Source organism: Polychytrium aggregatum, assembly GCF_025602895.1.
Source record: "Polychytrium aggregatum strain JEL109 chromosome Unknown BJ171scaffold_12, whole genome shotgun sequence".
NCBI classification, from domain to species: domain Eukaryota; kingdom Fungi; phylum Chytridiomycota; class Chytridiomycetes; order Polychytriales; genus Polychytrium; species Polychytrium aggregatum.
In genome coordinates, this window is record NW_026516214.1 from 240,788 (window position 1) to 257,385 (window position 16,598).

Below are 16,598 nucleotides of genomic sequence, written 5' to 3' on the forward strand. Positions count from 1 at the left end.
ACATCATCCATCACATCAACCACCGAACATCATCCATCACATCAACCACCGAACATCATCCATCACATCAACCACCGAACATCATCCATCACATCAACCACCGAACATCATCCATCACATCAACCACCGAACATCATCCATCACATCAACCACCGAACATCATCCATCACATCAACCACCGAACATCATCCATCACATCAACCACCGAACATCATCCATCACATCAACCACCGAACATCATCCATCACATCAACCACCGAACATCATCCATCACATCAACCACCGAACATCATCCATCACATCAACCACCGAACATCATCCATCACATCAACCACCGAACATCATCCATCACATCATCCACCACATCATCAACCATCAACCACCGCACATGGACGACCGCCTCGCCAAGCTGCCGTGGCAGACCATCCGGTCGTGCACCCGCACAGACTCGGGCGAACGACTCCGCCTCCACCTCAAGGCCCACTTTGCCCAGGACGAGTTCGTTCTGCTGGCAACCGACCTCTGCGACTGGTGGCATACCCGCTACGACGCCGACAGGGTCGCCACAGACGTCGATGTAAGAGCGATCGCTGGTCCGCCCCGCCTGGGTGCTGCTTGTGCCCAGCTCGCTGCTCACCAACGACAACGTCTCGGTCGGCATCATCGGTCGGTCCGTGTGCTGTCAGGTCTATGCCAAAGAGCTCGCATCAACGGACATGAAGGATCTCTTTCTACTCTTGAAGAACCTTCTCCAGCCAGCGGACCCAGACGGCACGCAGCACAGCATCACCATCGCCGATCATGGCCATGTGAGTCTCGATCTGATTGAGCAGCGCCTCAGCTGGCCAGTCGTTGTCATGTCCCATGATTAATGGAGCAGGTATGCACCTTCCCGACGAAGCAGCTCCTGGTCGAGGCCAAGGGCCATGTGGACCGTGAGCGGCTCCTCCCGATCGAATTCACGTTCCGGCTCGATCGCTTGGACAGCTCGACCGACCCGAGACTGGGCGACATGGTCACCACGCATGTCACCCTGCCACTGATGCTGATGGCAGACGAGTATCGCCTCCGGTCCCAGCGCCTGAGGGGCATGCTTCGCGAGTATGCCCGTGAGCTGAGGGACCTGCAAGATATCGTGGCCCGCCAGGGCATCAGAGCACCAGGCTCATGTAAGTGCATCGTATTGGATTCTATCGCCGTTGTCAAATGCTTGGTTGTGCAGCCGGATGTCTTTGCCTGCATGGATGATTCTGTGCCATGCTATCGTGCTGACGCAGTGCCTGGACAATCGCCGCCGCCCGCACGATCGATCTCAGTCGATGTCAACGCAAGCGATCTCGACGACCCTGAAGCACCATCTGAAACGGTACAGATACGATAGCGCCTGTAGGCAATGCCCCGCACGATGCGATCCACCAAAGCGCATACTGATTTCCTCGAATCGTGGCCGCCTTCCAGGATCCAGTAGATCCCCGGACACATCCCGAGAACATCATGAAGTTCTTCCGGGGCGACGAGTCCCTTTACCAGTCTTGTTTGGCCAGGATCCAGGACAGCTCGACGACCACCGCCACTGGACAGATCGACCGTCTCCGCAGCCTCGAGCGAGGTGGGTAGGATTCCGGGTACCCGTTCGGCTTCGCACACACTCCTTTCTTCTCCAGCAGAAGGTTGTGCTGCTCTAAAACCACATGCGTCGTGGCAGATATCGATTTGGGGGCTCCGTCCCGTGGGCCCAGAAACGGGCCTAGTTCGCAGCAAGAGACTTGGACATTCGACTCCTTGAGCATGTTCCAGACAATGGAGACGGCGAGTTTGCAGTCGCAGCGGAGCGCGCTGGTCAACGAAGACCGCCAGGTACAGTGTTTGCAGGCGGAGCCTGTCCACGACGACATCAGGCAAGGGTGTTCGGATCCTGGCACTGGAAAGCCTGGATAGGGGAAAGCAACGGCGGGAAGGTTTGCTGCTGACCCCTTGGGATTCCCATCGACCTTTCGAAGCAGGCCAACTCGACCACAGGGGCGCCAGCAGAGCCTCCAAAGCCGGCAGCAGCAACCAAGCCGAAGCGCACCGTCGTTGACTTGGAGACACTGCAGCGACGGGCCGAGGAAGCGGCGCAGAGCCAGGCGAAGCGACCAAAGAAGCTTGTTTGAAGATTCCGTCCGTTTCAAGGGCCCGAAATGCTCGCCATTTTGGCTCGTCGGCCATTGTGCCGGCCTGACGCTGCTGAATACCCCCATGCAAAGCTGGGAGAGAGGGGCGTTGCCATCTGTCCTTGGCCCGTCCTGACTATGCCCAAATGCGATCAGCCTCACTCCAACAACGGAGCGTTATGCGTGTACGAAGGAAGCGTGCAATATATGAATCATTCCGTAACTGAAGACAAATCCGTGCAAAAGAACAGAGGAGGGGGAGGGGGAGGGGGATGGGCTCGAGGAAATCGATAAACGTATAGAAATATACATTGTCGATGGGAAGTGGGCAATCGGATAGAGGGCGAACTCCAAAGACAGAAGCGGGGGGAATTTCTGTCTGAGGCTCTGGAATAAATAGCAAGGACGGGAGCAAGAGAGAGAGAGAGAGAGCACGAGCTGAGAGAGGTAGAGGGGACGGGCGGGCGGATGCTGAGACCAGAGAGGCGAAGCTTGGGAGCCATGCGCGAATGAGAAGACGAACAGCTCCATCAGAAGGGCGACCGCTTGGGGGGGGGGAACGGTGTGCTTCTGAGAAAATTGCAATCGATAGAACGAGGGAGATACACGCAAGGGCGGCAGCATTGGAGTGGGAGGGAAGCTCAAAGAGAACTATGTATATGAAAGCGCCTTGGGGGGAGGAGCTTGTTGAGCAGCAAAAAAAAAAGGTGAGTGAAGCCAAAGAGAGCGGGGGTGGTGGTGATGGGCAGTATCTAACATGAATTCCGGGCCAAAGTAGCTGCACGACGACAGCGATGCGCAGCGCAGCTGTGTCAAAGTGATAGGAAGCGGTGGGTGAGGGCACAAATACCAGGCTTGGTGGACTTGTCAAAAGTCATCGCACTGGCAGGAGTCACAGCAGGCTGGGGGGGGGTGTGTGCCTGCATTGCTCCTTTACAGCTCATCCGAGGCATCCGACTGCTCGTTTTGCTTGTGGATCCAGTCGCGAGCATAGATACTGGCCTTCATGTACTTTCGGGCGGCATACTTCTTGAAGAGCCCCTCGTGCTTGGTGGGGCGGCTCAGATAGGCAATCATTAGGGCAGTGATGTTCTGGAGCTCCGCTTCGCGGTATCCAGAGTAGTGTACCAGATTGGCGTCCCAGTCGTGGCGGCCGAGCATGCGGCGGGCAAGGTACAGGGAGCCGGCGGCGACCTGCGAAGGAGGGAACTCCAGGCAGCGGTATTCAATCAGCGCGACCTCCATCAGGTACTTTGCCAGAGTGCGACTCTGGATATCGTATCCGTCGGCCTTGGAGGCACGGCGGAGGAAAGAGAGAGGCGAGGGGTATTGGAGGGAGAAGTCCAGGACCTGCAGGACATAGCGCTCGGCCTTGATGACTTCGTCGTCGGTGTACGTTCCGCCAGCAAGCTGGATGAAATAGCTCACGGACGGAGCACAGACTTCCTCGTACTTTGCAGCAATGAAGAGCGCCGTCAGGCCGACAAGCTGCAGCTTGATGAGCGAGACGATTCGGAGGGACAGGAAGCGATCCACAATGTTGATGGCAAGGAAGAGGGTTTCCGGCAGCAGCTGGAACTTGTTGTGGACATCGATCATCCAATCGATCAGGATGCCGCGCATCTTCCACGCAAGCTCCTTCTGGTCGTCCATATAGTTGGCGTTCGGCAGTGTGTTTTTCTGTGGCGGTGCAACAGACAGCATCGATGGGAACGGTGTTAGTCGCTCGGAAGTGGATATATGGACATCAGAGGGGCCAAGATGTTCCACGGGCAATCGGCACAACGACACGGAAACAATCGGCACAGCAGCATGACAGCGCGACAGCAAAGGCGGCTCGACAGTATGACATCATACAAGCGTGGCGAGACACACCTCAAGCTCCTTCATGTACTCAAAGATCTCGCCGACGTATTCCGTGACCATCATCGGGTCATCGGCCTCGGGGGCGTCGAGATCGTCCCACTCGGGGGCGGCGGGTTGGATCTTGGCCCTCTTCTGGGCAGGCTGATCGGTGTCCATGGGGTCCTCAAGGGGATGGACGTTAGTCTTTTCATGGCGCACCGGAGCGGGGGCAGCAGTCTCGGCGGCATGGTGGGCAGCTTTGGGCACGGGGATCTGGGTTCGCTTGACAGGAGGGCGAGCCACCTCGGTGGCATTCTCGTTTCTCGATCGGAGGGCGCGACGCTGCGGCTGCTCGGGGGCGCCGCTCTCGGCCTTGACTTCCTCGGCGGAGGCGGCTGCAGTGCGGGTAGAAGGAGCACGGTGGACGGGAGCATGGGTATCTTCATCCATCTTGGGGTCAGCGTTCTCCTCGGCGGGAGGGCGCGAGGGTTTCAGCGAGCTCTTGACGGGGGGCTTTTCGCCAAGCGGTGCTCGCTGAGCCTGTGTGCTGATGTTGTTGCTGACGGACGAAAGGGCGGCCCGGGAGCGAGTGCGCGAGGCAACCTCGCCGCCCTTGAGGTTGGCAAAGGCATTAAGGGCCATCTTGGTGGCAGGAAGATGCTTGTGGGGGATAGCATTGGTGGAGTCCTTGACGGAGACTTTTGTTTTGAGTGCCGGGTTCAGGCCGACGTTTTCGTCGTTCACGACGGAGCGGAGCGAGCTTAGCGTTCGCCGGGTGCGTGGCTGGATCTGGATGACATCGCGGTCGAGAGATTAGCGAACAGGCCAGAGCAGCACGAGGGCATCGAGCGATGGGGAGTATCGATGCAAAAACAGAGACAACGAGTACCTGAGTTGTCATTGTGTGAATTATGAATATTATATGCTAAAGAGCGACAAAGGCCAGTGCCAAAAGAAGCCGTCAATACGCCGTCTCCAGGTCGAGTCGCCATTTGGACCGGCAGCCACACAGAGACTGAAAACCAATAGAGGAGTGCGGAGGCAGCAATCGCGGTGTGTCTCAGTGGCTGTGGGAAAGCAGCAGCACTGGCCAATGTCTTGCGGAGAGGCCGCAGGAGCAATCGAGAGAGGGAAAGAGGGACCGATCGGCAGGGTACAAAGCGCAGCAAAGATGCGGGCCTGAAGCATCACGAATCAACACATCGGTGGGATGGCGCAGACGGCAATGGCCATGAGTAGGGGGAGCGGGCGGGAGTTGGCGGGAAAGATGGGGTCGGCATCGAAAGAAAACGCGTGCAGAAGGATGACACGGGTGGGGAGAACCACCAGAATCTCAGAGATTCCGGGATTCCGACAGCGAGCCGGACGCTCGTTGGGACACGCTGGTTGCAAGGCCCCCCCCCTCAGCCCTTGATGCATGCGTTTTGCATCTGAGGAGCCCAGGAGAGTACAGCGATGCGACACCAACGCAAACCAAGCTGCCGTCATCCCAAGCAAAGCAGAGACACACGCAATTCTTTGTGCAGACCGAGGCGATCGCCTACCGGGAATCTACGGTGCGTGCTTACCTCACTGAGTGGCTATGACGCTGATGCGGATGATCCGTTGGTTTTGGAAGCAGATGCACAAAAGGAGAGCAAGCGGGATGCGTGCTGGCTGTGAGAGAAGGATGGAGGAACCAGTGAACGGAAGGGGGGGGAGACCGCCCGGACAAAAGGTCAGCCGGTGGGCTGGAAAAGAGAAAGCCAGAGGCAAGGGAGGGAGGGAGCGGTAGGCAAGGCGACAGCAAGACAGGCCACACGATTAAGCCGATACGGGAACGGGAAGCAAACGATGGGGGGGGGAGGTTGCTGGAGGACAAGCGGGTCTGGGCAGGATATCGAGGAGGACGGGAGGAAGAAGAGAGCGAGCGAGAGCAGCGACGGGTTGGCGGCCAGATGGGCGAGGACGCCGCGCGAGAGCCCCGCGAGAGCGAGCGAGAAAAAAAGCGAGGCCGCGGCACGTGAGCGATCGGGCCTGGGCGGGCGGTTCATTTCGTCCGTTTTGGGACCAAATTGGTGGGCAGCCAGGGGCCTGCGGGCATGGGTTGTGTCGGGTTGGGTTGGATTGGGTTGGAGGGTGAGTCTGTGTCAGGTCGCATATGCGCACCAGCCTGCATCGCCGCATGGGCCGCATGGAGGAGAGGGGGGGGGAGGGCGATGTGAATCTGCTCGAGGGATGCACCGCATGTCCGCTGGCAGTGATCCGCATTGGTCGTCGAGGGCCAAACCATCGCAGCCATATTCCATAGTGCCCATATCCGCTGTCGCAAAGATCGGCGGCCGCTGGGATCCAAAGACATGAGTGTATTCGAGATACAGAACAAAGGCGATCGGCGTCCTCGGAACAGAGTGCCATGTGCCCTGCGAGCGCCGCCTCTCAAGCCCGTCCAAGTCAAACGCATAGTTGCTACAGGAAGAACCGTCTTCGGCTTGTCTCCATCTCGGGCTGGTAGATTGGGCAGGGCACAGAGGCCGATGGAATGAGTATGCAATCGACAGCGTAGACTCGGTTGAATCGCCCCGTGTGGGAGAGCCGCATGGTGTAAAAACACTCAAAGACGACAACGAACCACCCGCGCTGCCCACGGAGCGGCGGTTCATGAACGGCAAACACAGCATGCAAGACATACCTTGAAGATCCACTCGTACTCGCCCCCCTTGGTGTCAAAGGTGCCCTTCTGCAGGCTCTTGAGCTTCAGGGTAAACCGCGGGCCAATCTCTTGCAAGTCACAGCGCTTGCCGTCTCTGAAGATATAGCGGTGCCGCCGGAAGAAGATAAAGTCTCGCTGATTGTGGAAGGTTGCAACCTGCCGCCCCTTGAACTCTGGGACGTGTGGGAAGAGAGCAGCAAACATTCGACCGATGGTGTGGCCCAGACGGGTATTGAAGTTGTTGAGGATGAGCTCTGGCTTTTCGTGGCCAACACGGCCATGGCCGGAAATCTCCTTGTTGAGCTTGATCGAGGAGAGACGGAACTGGGCCGTGGGTCCATATGGCAAATGGACAAAGGTCATGCTCGCTGGACGCGAGCGGATGTTAGCGGAGCGGATGTTAGCGGAGCCGCAGAGTGCTCGTCGGCACGGGCGGGTTTGGTGAGGGCGAATCACAATCGCAAGCTCGTGCATGAGGAGACTGACCCGACAGCATACAGAGCAGCTACTTACTGGGTTTCTTGTGATCCTCGTTGATGACAATGACGTCGGTGTAGTCTCGCTTCTGGCATAGCTCAATGATGCGCTTCAGGTCAAACTGATTGCCCCGCTTGATAAACTCGGCTCCAGGGAAGACGGTGACAAGTTCCTCGGCAAACTCGTATGTTGTCTGCGCGCCAGGCCCGAGGCAGAGCAGATGCAGATGCAGAAGCAGAAGCAGATGCAGAGGCAGGGCCTTGGTGAGTGAACTTGATCCGCGAATGCAGAAGCAACATACAAGCTCGATGCTTTGCGGTCGGCAGAGTTGCAGGCAACCCTCCAATCCGAGTGCACCAGATCGGTTTGCGACAAACTCGAAATCAGCCCAGACGTACAGAGCACGGTCCCTTGCTGGTGGTGATGAGGATCTTGGGCTGCCTTCCGTTGTTGAAATACTCGGCAAACTCGTCCGTGTCCTCATCCTGGAACACCTCCTCGTCGTCTTGGACAAGGGTCTCGTCCTCTTCCCGGGTGCTTTCGAGGGTCTTGGGCACATTGGCTTTCAGGCGCTCGTCCTTGAGCTCGGGAGCTTTGGATTCCTCCTTCTTCAGCTGCTGGCGGCGCTTGAGCTTGGCCCGGGCCTTCTCGGCCTTGAGCTTGTGATAAACCTCCTCACGTTTCTAGATACCCAGCGATGCAGAAGATGAGCGCCGTTGCGGCGATGGAGAGCAGCCCGCCGTCCGTGGCGGTGATCGGTGAGTCTGCGAATGCTGTCGACGAGCCGGATGCTTGCCTGTTTGTTTTTGATGTCGAGGGTGTTGAGCGTGAGCCGCGGCATGATGGGTGTGCTGTCTGGGGAGGGAAGTGGTGCAGATACCAGAGTATGTCGATGGGATGGTGTGCTGGATGAGTCGGCTGAACGGGTGCGTTGGGCGAGCTGGTTGGATGAGCTGGTTGGACCACGAGCAGACACCCGCCCAACCCACCAAACCAAAAAGAAAAAAACGAACCAGACAGAAAGCGCAGCAGCTGGCCACATGCATTGAGACAGTGTGGACAAGCGGACAGATGCTGCAGTCGTTTGCATCGCATCGCATCGCACCGGCATCGCATCGCATCGCATCACATCGACCACTCGCATAGACCATCGACTATCGCCTTCGCCTTCGCCTATCGACTACCGGCACCGGCACCGGCCCGAACATATCCGCCCACCCCGTCCATCGCCAACGACACATGCAGCATCACCCCTTCCTTGGCCCGCGCGACGCACCTGCCTTTTCTGGCACTGAGGCCAAGGGCCGCTTGACACTTGGCTGGCCACGTCAGTCTCGCTGTCCGTCGCTCGCCGCGTCTCGGCGCCCCTCGCTGCGCTCTCGCTCCCCGGCGTGCCTCTCGCACGCTTTATTTGGCGGCTGGCTCCTTCGCTGCCCGATTTTGTCCACCTCCATCTGCCGGCCAGCCAGCCCGTCTGCTGCCCTTCCCCATCCCTGCTCCCCCCCCCTCGCTGCGTCCGCCATGTTCCTGGTCAACTGGTTCTTCGATCTCCTTAGCAGTCTCGGACTGGCAAACAAGAACGCAAAGATCCTCTTCTTGGGCTTGGACAATGCCGGCAAGACGACACTGCTGCACATGCTCAAGAGCGGCCGTCTCGCCCAACTGAACCCCACCCTCCACCCCAGTATGTTTGCATATCCTTCGTCCTCTCGTTGCAGCACCACATCCCTGGCCTCGTTGCTGCTCCATCCTCCCTCCCTGCATCGTTGATTCAAGGATGCTCTCGATCTTGTTTGATCGTGCCGTTGTCCATCGGGCGACGAGTTGTCGTCGATCGCAGCTATGGTCGTCCGTTCGGTGCCTCACCCTTTTCATCTCCCCTTGTTCTGCGATTCACCGCATTTGCAGCCTCTGAGGACCTTGCCATTGGAAACATTAAATTCACCACCTACGATCTCGGTGGTCACAAGCAGGGTACCGTGCTCACATCCCGTCTATCAGTCGGCAACGGTGTTGCATTGCGGCAATGGATCGAGAGATTCCCCCGAGAGAAGACGAGCAACCCGCTCTCTGGGTGGTAGTTGCTCTCCTTTCAAGTGTGGATTCCTGCCCTGGCGGCGGTCCGGCTTGCACTGCCATTCTTCCCCTCGTTGCCGAGACGTCACCACTCACTCACGTTGTGTGATCTGATCTCAATCTACTCCTGCTACTCTGTGATCAATCCTCATCGGAACGGCCTGCATCGGCAACATAATTCAAATCACCTCACGGCAACTCTCTCTCTTGTCAAACAACAACGCTCCACAACCATACCTATGAACGCTGTCACCCTCGTGCAACTGACGGCCGGTCGACAGCTCGTCGTCTCTGGAAAGACTACTTCCCTGAGGTCGACGGCATCGTCTACTTGGTCGATGTTGCTGATCATGAACGTCTTTCTGAGTCCAAGGCCGAGCTGGATGTAAGCAGCACCCGCACTCGCACCCGCACCGGCTCCTCGCCCATTTCTATCCCGCTGGGTGCTATTGCTGTATACAAGAAGTTGGGGATGTCTGGGAGGCAGGCAGCGTTGTCGATCACGCCAGCGTTGACCGAGATTTGCGTCCCGTCCCCCTCAACCTTCCAGTCCCTTCTGGCTATCGAGGAGCTGCAGAAGACCCCTTTCTTGGTTCTCGGAAACAAGATCGATGCTCCTGGCGCCATCTCGGAGGACCAGCTCCGCATGTCGCTTGGCCTCTTCCAGACCACCGGAAAGGGCAAGGTCCCTCTGAAGGATATCCGTCCCATTGAAGTTTTCATGTGCTCCGTCAAGCTCAAGCAGGGCTACGGCGAGGGTAAGTGATGACGCCGCGCATGTCGCTCCGGCCCACACCCGCCAGTCGCATGCGACTTGTTGCTCTTCGTCTCACGGGCTGCTTCCTGTGGCTGCGGTCCCGCTATCGAGAGTCGACACCCCCTTGCGCCGACTAACCGATCGTAATTCTTGTGTAGGTATCCGCTGGCTGTCTCAGTACATGAACTAAACCCTGGGCTCTCGGATGATCTGGAAGACGGAATGGGGACTCGGGACAGCCGTGCGATCGGTCGCCAAGGAGTGCGCTGCATCGCTCCATGCCCTCGCCCACCCCTGTCCAGGCTCGGCGCTGTTCCTTCTCCCCTTCTCCCCAACCTTCCTCAGCCATCCATCGTTCTCATTTGTTGCAGCGCGTCCGCTAGTAGTTGATCAGGAGTAAATATGTACTTTTGCCGTCTTCAACAACCCCTGTGCTCGAAGCGTTTCGTGAGTGCGGGTGAGTGAGTGCCAGCGTAGCTGTCGGCGAGGCTGTGGTTGGGATGCTTCTGAGGCTCAATCTCGAGGCTTGGCTGCTGTCTCAACTTGACCCCAACGTCCAGGCCGCACGAGGAGCCCTGTTCACATGAATGCTCGATAGATTCCGACTGCGAAAAATCCTATAGAGAGTCGTGAAAAGGCTCAGCACTTTGCTCCAGGATCTATGTGCACTTGCCGACAACGATGCCTGCAACAATGTGCGTCTGCCTGCGTCAAGTTCAGCAGTGACAGCGAAACAATAGCCACATTGACCCGTCATCACCGCAGGCATCGTTGTCGCCTCCATTGTGGGGCGTTCTGCAGCCAGGATGATCAGAGTCCTTGATTTGCAACACTCGACTCACCCGTGGACATCACAGCCAAGAGATTCCGATGCATCCTGGCCTCGCGCACGGCCTTCTTCAGAAGCAGCCCATAGTCCGTGTCAGGAGGGACGTGAGCGAGGCGATCGGGGATGCGGACTCGGCTGCGTTCGTATAGACAGTAGCTGCCCAGACCAAGCCCGGTCAGGGTCCCGGTGATCTTGCACCCAAGGCAGTCCTGCATCTCGTTGGCGGCTGGATCGGCTGTGTGGCTCGATGCGGGCGAGTCGCTGCTGCTGCTGCTGCTGCTGCTGCTCGAATGCTCGGGGCGGGGGGTGCTCATGCTGTGCGGATAGTATGTTGGTCAGCGACCGATGACGGAGGAGCAGATCGAGCGCAAGAGCGGTCTGGGGACTCTGAAGCCGAGTGCCTGCCAAAACGAGGGATCTCGATAGCGACATGGCTCCTGCATGTCCTCCTGTCATGGCACACAGCTCTATGCCCCTCTGACTCGATCCTGGGGGATAATCCGCTTCTGGACAGATACCTCTGCCTCTCTGATCCCAAGCCAGTCTCGATATTCAGAAGGCTATATTGATAATGCTGAGGTCGCTACTATTCATCGCACCCGTCACACTCGCTGCACTTGCACCCCCATCCACACACACATTCTACTGCTACTGGGGCTTGGTGAACTCTTTTGGGGGCTGCTGCTGTTGGGCTAGAAGCAGCGCTGCGAGTGTGGTGGTGAGCAGCGGTGCCGGGGTCGCTTCTGCGGGTCGTCCTGGAATGGGTTGCTGTTGCTGCTGCTGCTGTTGCTGTTGCTGTTGCTGTTGGAGAGCCGCGACCAGAGGAATCATGGCTGGATTCTGCAAGAGCTGGAGTGCGGCAGCATCGATCGAGCCAGGCACAGCGCCGATCGAGCCAGGCACAGCGCCCGTAAGAGGAGCGGGATTTGGGACAGGCACCGGCAGCGAAGGGGGAGCGCCGAGTTTGGCGGTGGGAGGAGGGTCAATTGGCAGCCGGTCTGCCGGCGCCTTGGGCTCGGAGCGGGACGAAGCCGATCCTCTGCGCCGGCCGCCGGTTCGTTCAAGTTGTCTCAGACGTTGCTGGTGCGCCTGCTCCAGTCGAGAGAGCCGGTCTGCTGCAGCCGAGCCAGCAGGATCCTCGGAGCTGGATGGATATCGAATCGGATCCGCACGGTGGCTCGGGATGGCGTGGAGAGGTACTGCCGAGGCGGGCGGGACCAGAACCGAGGCGAGCGAGCCGAATGCCTGGAATGGCACCGGCGGACGGGCAACAAACGGAAGGGGCGCTGGCTGAGGCTCTTGGGCGCGCGAGTTGCTTGCATCCGGGGCAAAGTCTGGTCGATAGACCGGTGCTGCGATCGCAGCCGACCGAGGTAGTTTCGCGGAGCTTGTCGTCTCCAGAGGCGCTGGGTCCTGTGGGGTTTCCGACCGGGGGGTAGACGATGCGGGCGACGCTGCCTTGGTGCTGGGAAGGGTGTGGCCGATGCCGCCAGCCCGGATCAAGCTCCGGACCAGGACAACGATGCCAAAGATCAGGTCGCGCTGGCGCAGATGCGGGATGCGGTTCCTCGGCAATTCCGACAGGAACGTCGGCACTGGGTCGTCGGCCTTGAGCGGGATCAGGTACATGTCCTTGACAGCTTGGTAGGTTTGGCTCATGACGGCGTATCGGCTGCGGCTGTGGAAGTACTCAAACAGGCTGCGGTAGCCCTCCCGGTCGGCGTCCTCGGGGTTGCAGTCAAACTCCACTACTACAATCTCCTTGCTGGTCGAATGGCGCTGTTGCTTCAGGTACTCCACCACCCGCTCCCGGGGGATGCGGCCCTGCACGGTGAGGATGGGCGCAAGCACATCCTCCCAGCCCTTCAGGTCGCCGATGGGCCGCCCACACACCTGTCGACACAGCCCCTCAAACTTGCCGACCGAGGGCATATGCAACCGCCCCTGCCAGCACTCTGGCGCACGCTCTTCGGTCGGCGTCGGTGGGCCTCCCGAAGGAGATAGTGAGGCAGGTGGGAGCTGCAGTGACGAGACCTTGTTTGCTTTGGCTTCCAGAGCGAGCTCGTTGGCGCTGTCCGGGTGGAGCTGAGCATACCGGTCGACATGGCTCAGGGTCTTCTCAAACTCCTCGTCGGTCACGATCGAATCAAGGGCATCGAAGGCGCGCTCAACCTCGGCCAACATACCACCGCCGGCTGCCGCTACCGGGTGATGTCGCTGGGGCTCGGAGTCGTCTCCAGAGCCGTCGGAGCCCGTTCGTCTTGCACGCTTTATCGAGTCTGGGCTGCCGAGGGTTTCGCTTGGACTGCCGAGTCGCTTGGTCGAGGTAGTCGAGTTGGCCGAGCCCAGACCTCTGTCGCTGTCTCCAGACGAACCAGGGCTGTCACCGCGGGCCTGAGTCGTCTCGAGCAATCGCTGGGCCAGCGGTTGGATCGGCGGTCGTATCATCAGGCCTGGACGGGAAGTGCGCTCGTTGTAGGTAAGTTCGTTCTTCGTGGTACTGACTTCAACCTCGCCCTTGTGGGTTTTGCGGATAAAGGATGTGTCGGACGGGGGCTTGATGGAGCTCAGGGTACTTTCCAACCGGACCTGGGCCACGATCTGCTGGTGCTCCTCGCTGCCCATTTCTTCGGCACTGAGCCGGACGAGGGCATGCGGGGAGATCTCGCCTGAAACAACTCTGCGTCTAAGGTAGTTGTTATTCTTGGCTTTGAGATTGAACTGGATGCTCCGGTACTTGTTCTTGTACTGAGCGGCGTTGAGCGGGAAGAGAACAGGGGACGCACGGGTCAGCACAAAACACCCCATCCACAACCACCATGGCCGACTGTCGTAGCAATCGGGCCAGCACAGCAATGCATTCGCACGGAGCTGCTGGCCGGGCTCCGCGACTGGTACATCAGAGTCCAGCCTACCTTATCCGTGCATTCGAGCTTGCCCTCCTTGTTCGGAAGCGCATAGCAATCAAAGAGCTCTTGCTCTATCCGAAACGCAAACATCTTGGGATTGCTCAGGTCAATATCGGGGCTGATGGTCCACCGCAGACCCGTCTCGTCCTTGGCCATTTCAAAGATCTTGCAGACGGTTTCTTCCAGATACATGCGTGCCATCTTGCGAGTCTTGTCTTTCATCCAGACATTTTCCGCCAGGAGACTGCCGACAGTTCGGGCAGGCCGAGAGCCGAGCTCGGCAACACCAGGCTCCGGTGCTGGGCCCATGGTCTGGCGATTTATCAAGTTCAGGGGGGCAGACACGATCCGAGCCGCAAGGGGCAGATTGATGAGCGACGCACAAATCAACCAGCAACGGCATAGATTGGTGTGCACAGAAATGTCTGGCCCATGACTGAGTTGTACATACCTTGGCGGGAGCAATCACTGCAGTATTCACTTGTGCCTCTGAGGCAGGCGTTGGGTCCTGCGCATCCTATACCACAGAACATGGCGGAGTCAGCGTTTGCGCGGCGCAAATGGTCGTTGGTCGGGCGATCTGCACCAAGCTTACCGGTACTGGCTCGGCTCCTTCGACGGCTGAGGGAGAGTGGGGTGATTGTGTGTCGACCGGATGGCCGACCATCACATCGGGTGGCCTAAATAGCGGTTGCTCGGTCACAGGCGAGTCTCTGTCCGGCAGATCCTCGTGCTTGATGGCTTTGGAGGCACCCTTGCTTGAGCCGGAGCCATCAGCGCCTGAAGAAAGCGACTTGCGCGACTTTTCTGGATTGGCGTGGACAGAAATAAAGGTTCAAAACGGTGGCGGCGATGCATAGCGGAGGTCGAGACATAGATCCAGAAGGTCGTTGAGGGGGGGGGCTATGGGCACAAGGGACTTACTAGGCTGGTCAGTTGCGCCGTGCTGGTGGTCGATACATGGCTGGCAGATAAAGTCCTTCATGGCCTTGGACTGCTTCTCGGAGATGCCGACGCAGTCGATGTGGTACCTGGCGATGCATCGGGCCCAATTCGGCGGTGTTAGCGTCCGTTGAAGGGGACAGGGAGGGAGGCGGCAGTCGCGCAGGTGTTTGGGATGAGCCATTCCGGACCACAGTCGAACAAATCGCCGATGCCGTTTGCATCCTCGTCGAAAGAGAGATGCCCATCGTATCTGAGCAGGCGACATCGGCGGATCCAGGAGGCAGCAGATCAGCGTCATCGCGGCCACTCACCATTCCTTGCACTCGTCGCACTGGATCATCAGCCTGCCGTCGTCCTTCTGGCGGCAGATGCAGTAGAGCGGCTCGCCGTTCTCGTTTCGGGCGATCTTGCGTGGACGCACGATGCGAGCACTCACGACGGGTCCATTGAGGATGGCCTTGTAGGAGACTGGCGGCTGGTTGCTGTGTCGGGTGTTTCTTCGTGGGCGAGCGGGCGAGGTTGGAGAAGCAGCAGGATCGGAAATGGTGGCCGGGGCGAGGGCAGATGGTTCGGGCAGCAGCGAGACGGGAGGAGATGGCGATCGGGTGTGGGGGCCAGGATCGACTGCGTTGGCTGCAGAGCTGCCGGGGTCGTGCTGGTCGTCGTGCTGGTCGTCGTGCTGGTCGTCGCTGATCGCCGCGACGGTTGGGTTCGCAGGCTGGAGAGCGAGTCCGTTGTCGTTGTCGTTGTCGTTGTCGTTGTCATTGTTGTTGTTGTTGTCGTTGTCGTTGTCGGCGGGGATTTCGTTGGGGGTATCGGCGGTATTGCTGCCATCGCAAGTTCGTGTGGGTTCATCCGAGTTTGGGGGCTCGTTGGCGGCCAGATCAGAAGCCGCACGGGGGCCATTCTGCTGAGTGCCGACGGCGTCGGTCTTTGTCGTTGTTGCTGTGGTTACTGCTGTTGCGGTCGCTATCGCTGTCGAGGCGCTGGCACTATCCGAATTTACATTATAGCGCAAGGCATGGTTTATTAGGCTAGGCGTCGTCTCGACGCTTGAACAGCCGTCGCGATTGTCCTGACCACGGCGATGCGTATCCTCGGCACGAGGCTCGTTGCCAGCATAGTCCATATCCTTGCCAGCGCTGAGGCCGGCCGCCGGAGCATCCATGGGCGTGGCTGACAGGCCAGAGGCCACGGCAAAGTCGGAGCGACCCAACGACGAGTCGCTATGATCCAGAAGGGCAATGCTTGCATGCGCGAGCGAGCCATCGGGGTGCAGAGCAGCATCACCGGCGTGTTCGAGCTCGAGGCTGCCAGGCAAGATGGCCGCCAGGGAGGCACCTGGAGTCGAGAGCGGTTGCCAGTCGGTGGTCATGGAGTTGAAGACGGGAGGGACCTGCAGTGGCGCTGGACGAAGCACAGGCAGGGCGGGTGAGCCAGAGTCAAAGAGCGTGAGCAGGGCCAAAGACTTTCGAGATCTCGGAGCAAAGGAAACGAGATTCCGAGCGCCCGCCAGCGCAATCGAGCGCCAGGTTGGCTTGCACACAGGGCGATGGCCAGGCTGTCGGGTCCACCGGACATATCCGAGATAATCCATATTGCTCCTCTCTCAACCCGGTACTTGGGCCGTCCATCCATCCACTGGGCGCTGCCGATGGTCGCAGAGGCCAGTGTGATCAGGAAGCCCGTGTCTGGCCGCTGGCAGCCAAGCGAGGATCAAGCGCGGGACATACCAGGACCGAGGCGTGGGTCGTGGATGTGCTTGCAGATGCGGGACGGTGTGCTTTCGACGGAGCAGATGCCGATGCGGCTGCAGACGTGGATCGGATGCGGATGGAGCTGCAGATGCGGTGCAGGAGGCGATACAGATGCGGGTGCCGAGGCAGATGCAAGTTAGAGCGCCGCCAGCGTCTGA

At 59.0% G+C, this 16,598-nt stretch overlaps 5 protein-coding genes across 5 annotated transcripts; 2 read left to right on the forward strand and 3 right to left on the reverse strand.

The window, feature by feature from the left end:
• Nucleotides 1-315: 315 nt before the first annotated feature.
• On the forward strand, nucleotides 316-2,350 carry BJ171DRAFT_498474 (uncharacterized protein). The gene is made up of 7 exons (XM_053110377.1): nucleotides 316-577; nucleotides 687-809; nucleotides 905-1,169; nucleotides 1,317-1,366; nucleotides 1,459-1,609; nucleotides 1,706-1,857; nucleotides 2,004-2,350. Exons 1-7 carry the CDS (start codon nucleotides 389-391, stop codon nucleotides 2,151-2,153), a joined length of 1,080 nt encoding a protein of 359 aa, XP_052968124.1. The 5' UTR covers nucleotides 316-388; the 3' UTR covers nucleotides 2,154-2,350.
• Nucleotides 2,351-3,086: 736 nt separating this feature from the next.
• On the reverse strand, nucleotides 3,087-4,640 carry BJ171DRAFT_558289 (cyclin-like protein; the record flags this gene model as incomplete). Its single annotated transcript, XM_053113144.1, has 2 exons — nucleotides 3,087-3,833; nucleotides 4,029-4,640. 2 exons carry the CDS (start codon nucleotides 4,638-4,640, stop codon nucleotides 3,087-3,089), a joined length of 1,359 nt encoding a protein of 452 aa, XP_052968125.1.
• Nucleotides 4,641-6,235: 1,595 nt separating this feature from the next.
• Nucleotides 6,236-8,591, reverse strand: BJ171DRAFT_498479 (anticodon-binding protein). Its single transcript, XM_053110378.1, has 5 exons — nucleotides 7,964-8,591; nucleotides 7,566-7,850; nucleotides 7,204-7,360; nucleotides 6,670-7,058; nucleotides 6,236-6,485 (listed from the first exon to the last, which is right to left on the reverse strand). Exons 1-5 carry the CDS (start codon nucleotides 8,309-8,311, stop codon nucleotides 6,447-6,449), a joined length of 1,218 nt encoding a protein of 405 aa, XP_052968126.1. The 5' UTR covers nucleotides 8,312-8,591; the 3' UTR covers nucleotides 6,236-6,446.
• Nucleotides 8,592-10,397, forward strand: BJ171DRAFT_498481 (putative GTP-binding protein SAR1). The gene is made up of 5 exons (XM_053110379.1): nucleotides 8,592-8,851; nucleotides 9,076-9,141; nucleotides 9,525-9,628; nucleotides 9,794-10,001; nucleotides 10,159-10,397. The coding sequence occupies exons 1-5, from the start codon at nucleotides 8,689-8,691 to the stop codon at nucleotides 10,188-10,190; spliced, it is 573 nt and encodes a 190-aa protein (XP_052968127.1). The 5' UTR covers nucleotides 8,592-8,688; the 3' UTR covers nucleotides 10,191-10,397.
• Nucleotides 10,398-11,374: 977 nt separating this feature from the next.
• On the reverse strand, nucleotides 11,375-16,561 carry BJ171DRAFT_498487 (uncharacterized protein). The gene is made up of 6 exons (XM_053110380.1): nucleotides 14,995-16,561; nucleotides 14,663-14,769; nucleotides 14,334-14,545; nucleotides 14,190-14,255; nucleotides 13,745-14,050; nucleotides 11,375-13,577 (listed from the first exon to the last, which is right to left on the reverse strand). Exons 1-6 carry the CDS (start codon nucleotides 16,278-16,280, stop codon nucleotides 11,478-11,480), a joined length of 4,077 nt encoding a protein of 1,358 aa, XP_052968128.1. The 5' UTR covers nucleotides 16,281-16,561; the 3' UTR covers nucleotides 11,375-11,477.
• Nucleotides 16,562-16,598: the final 37 nt, after the last annotated feature.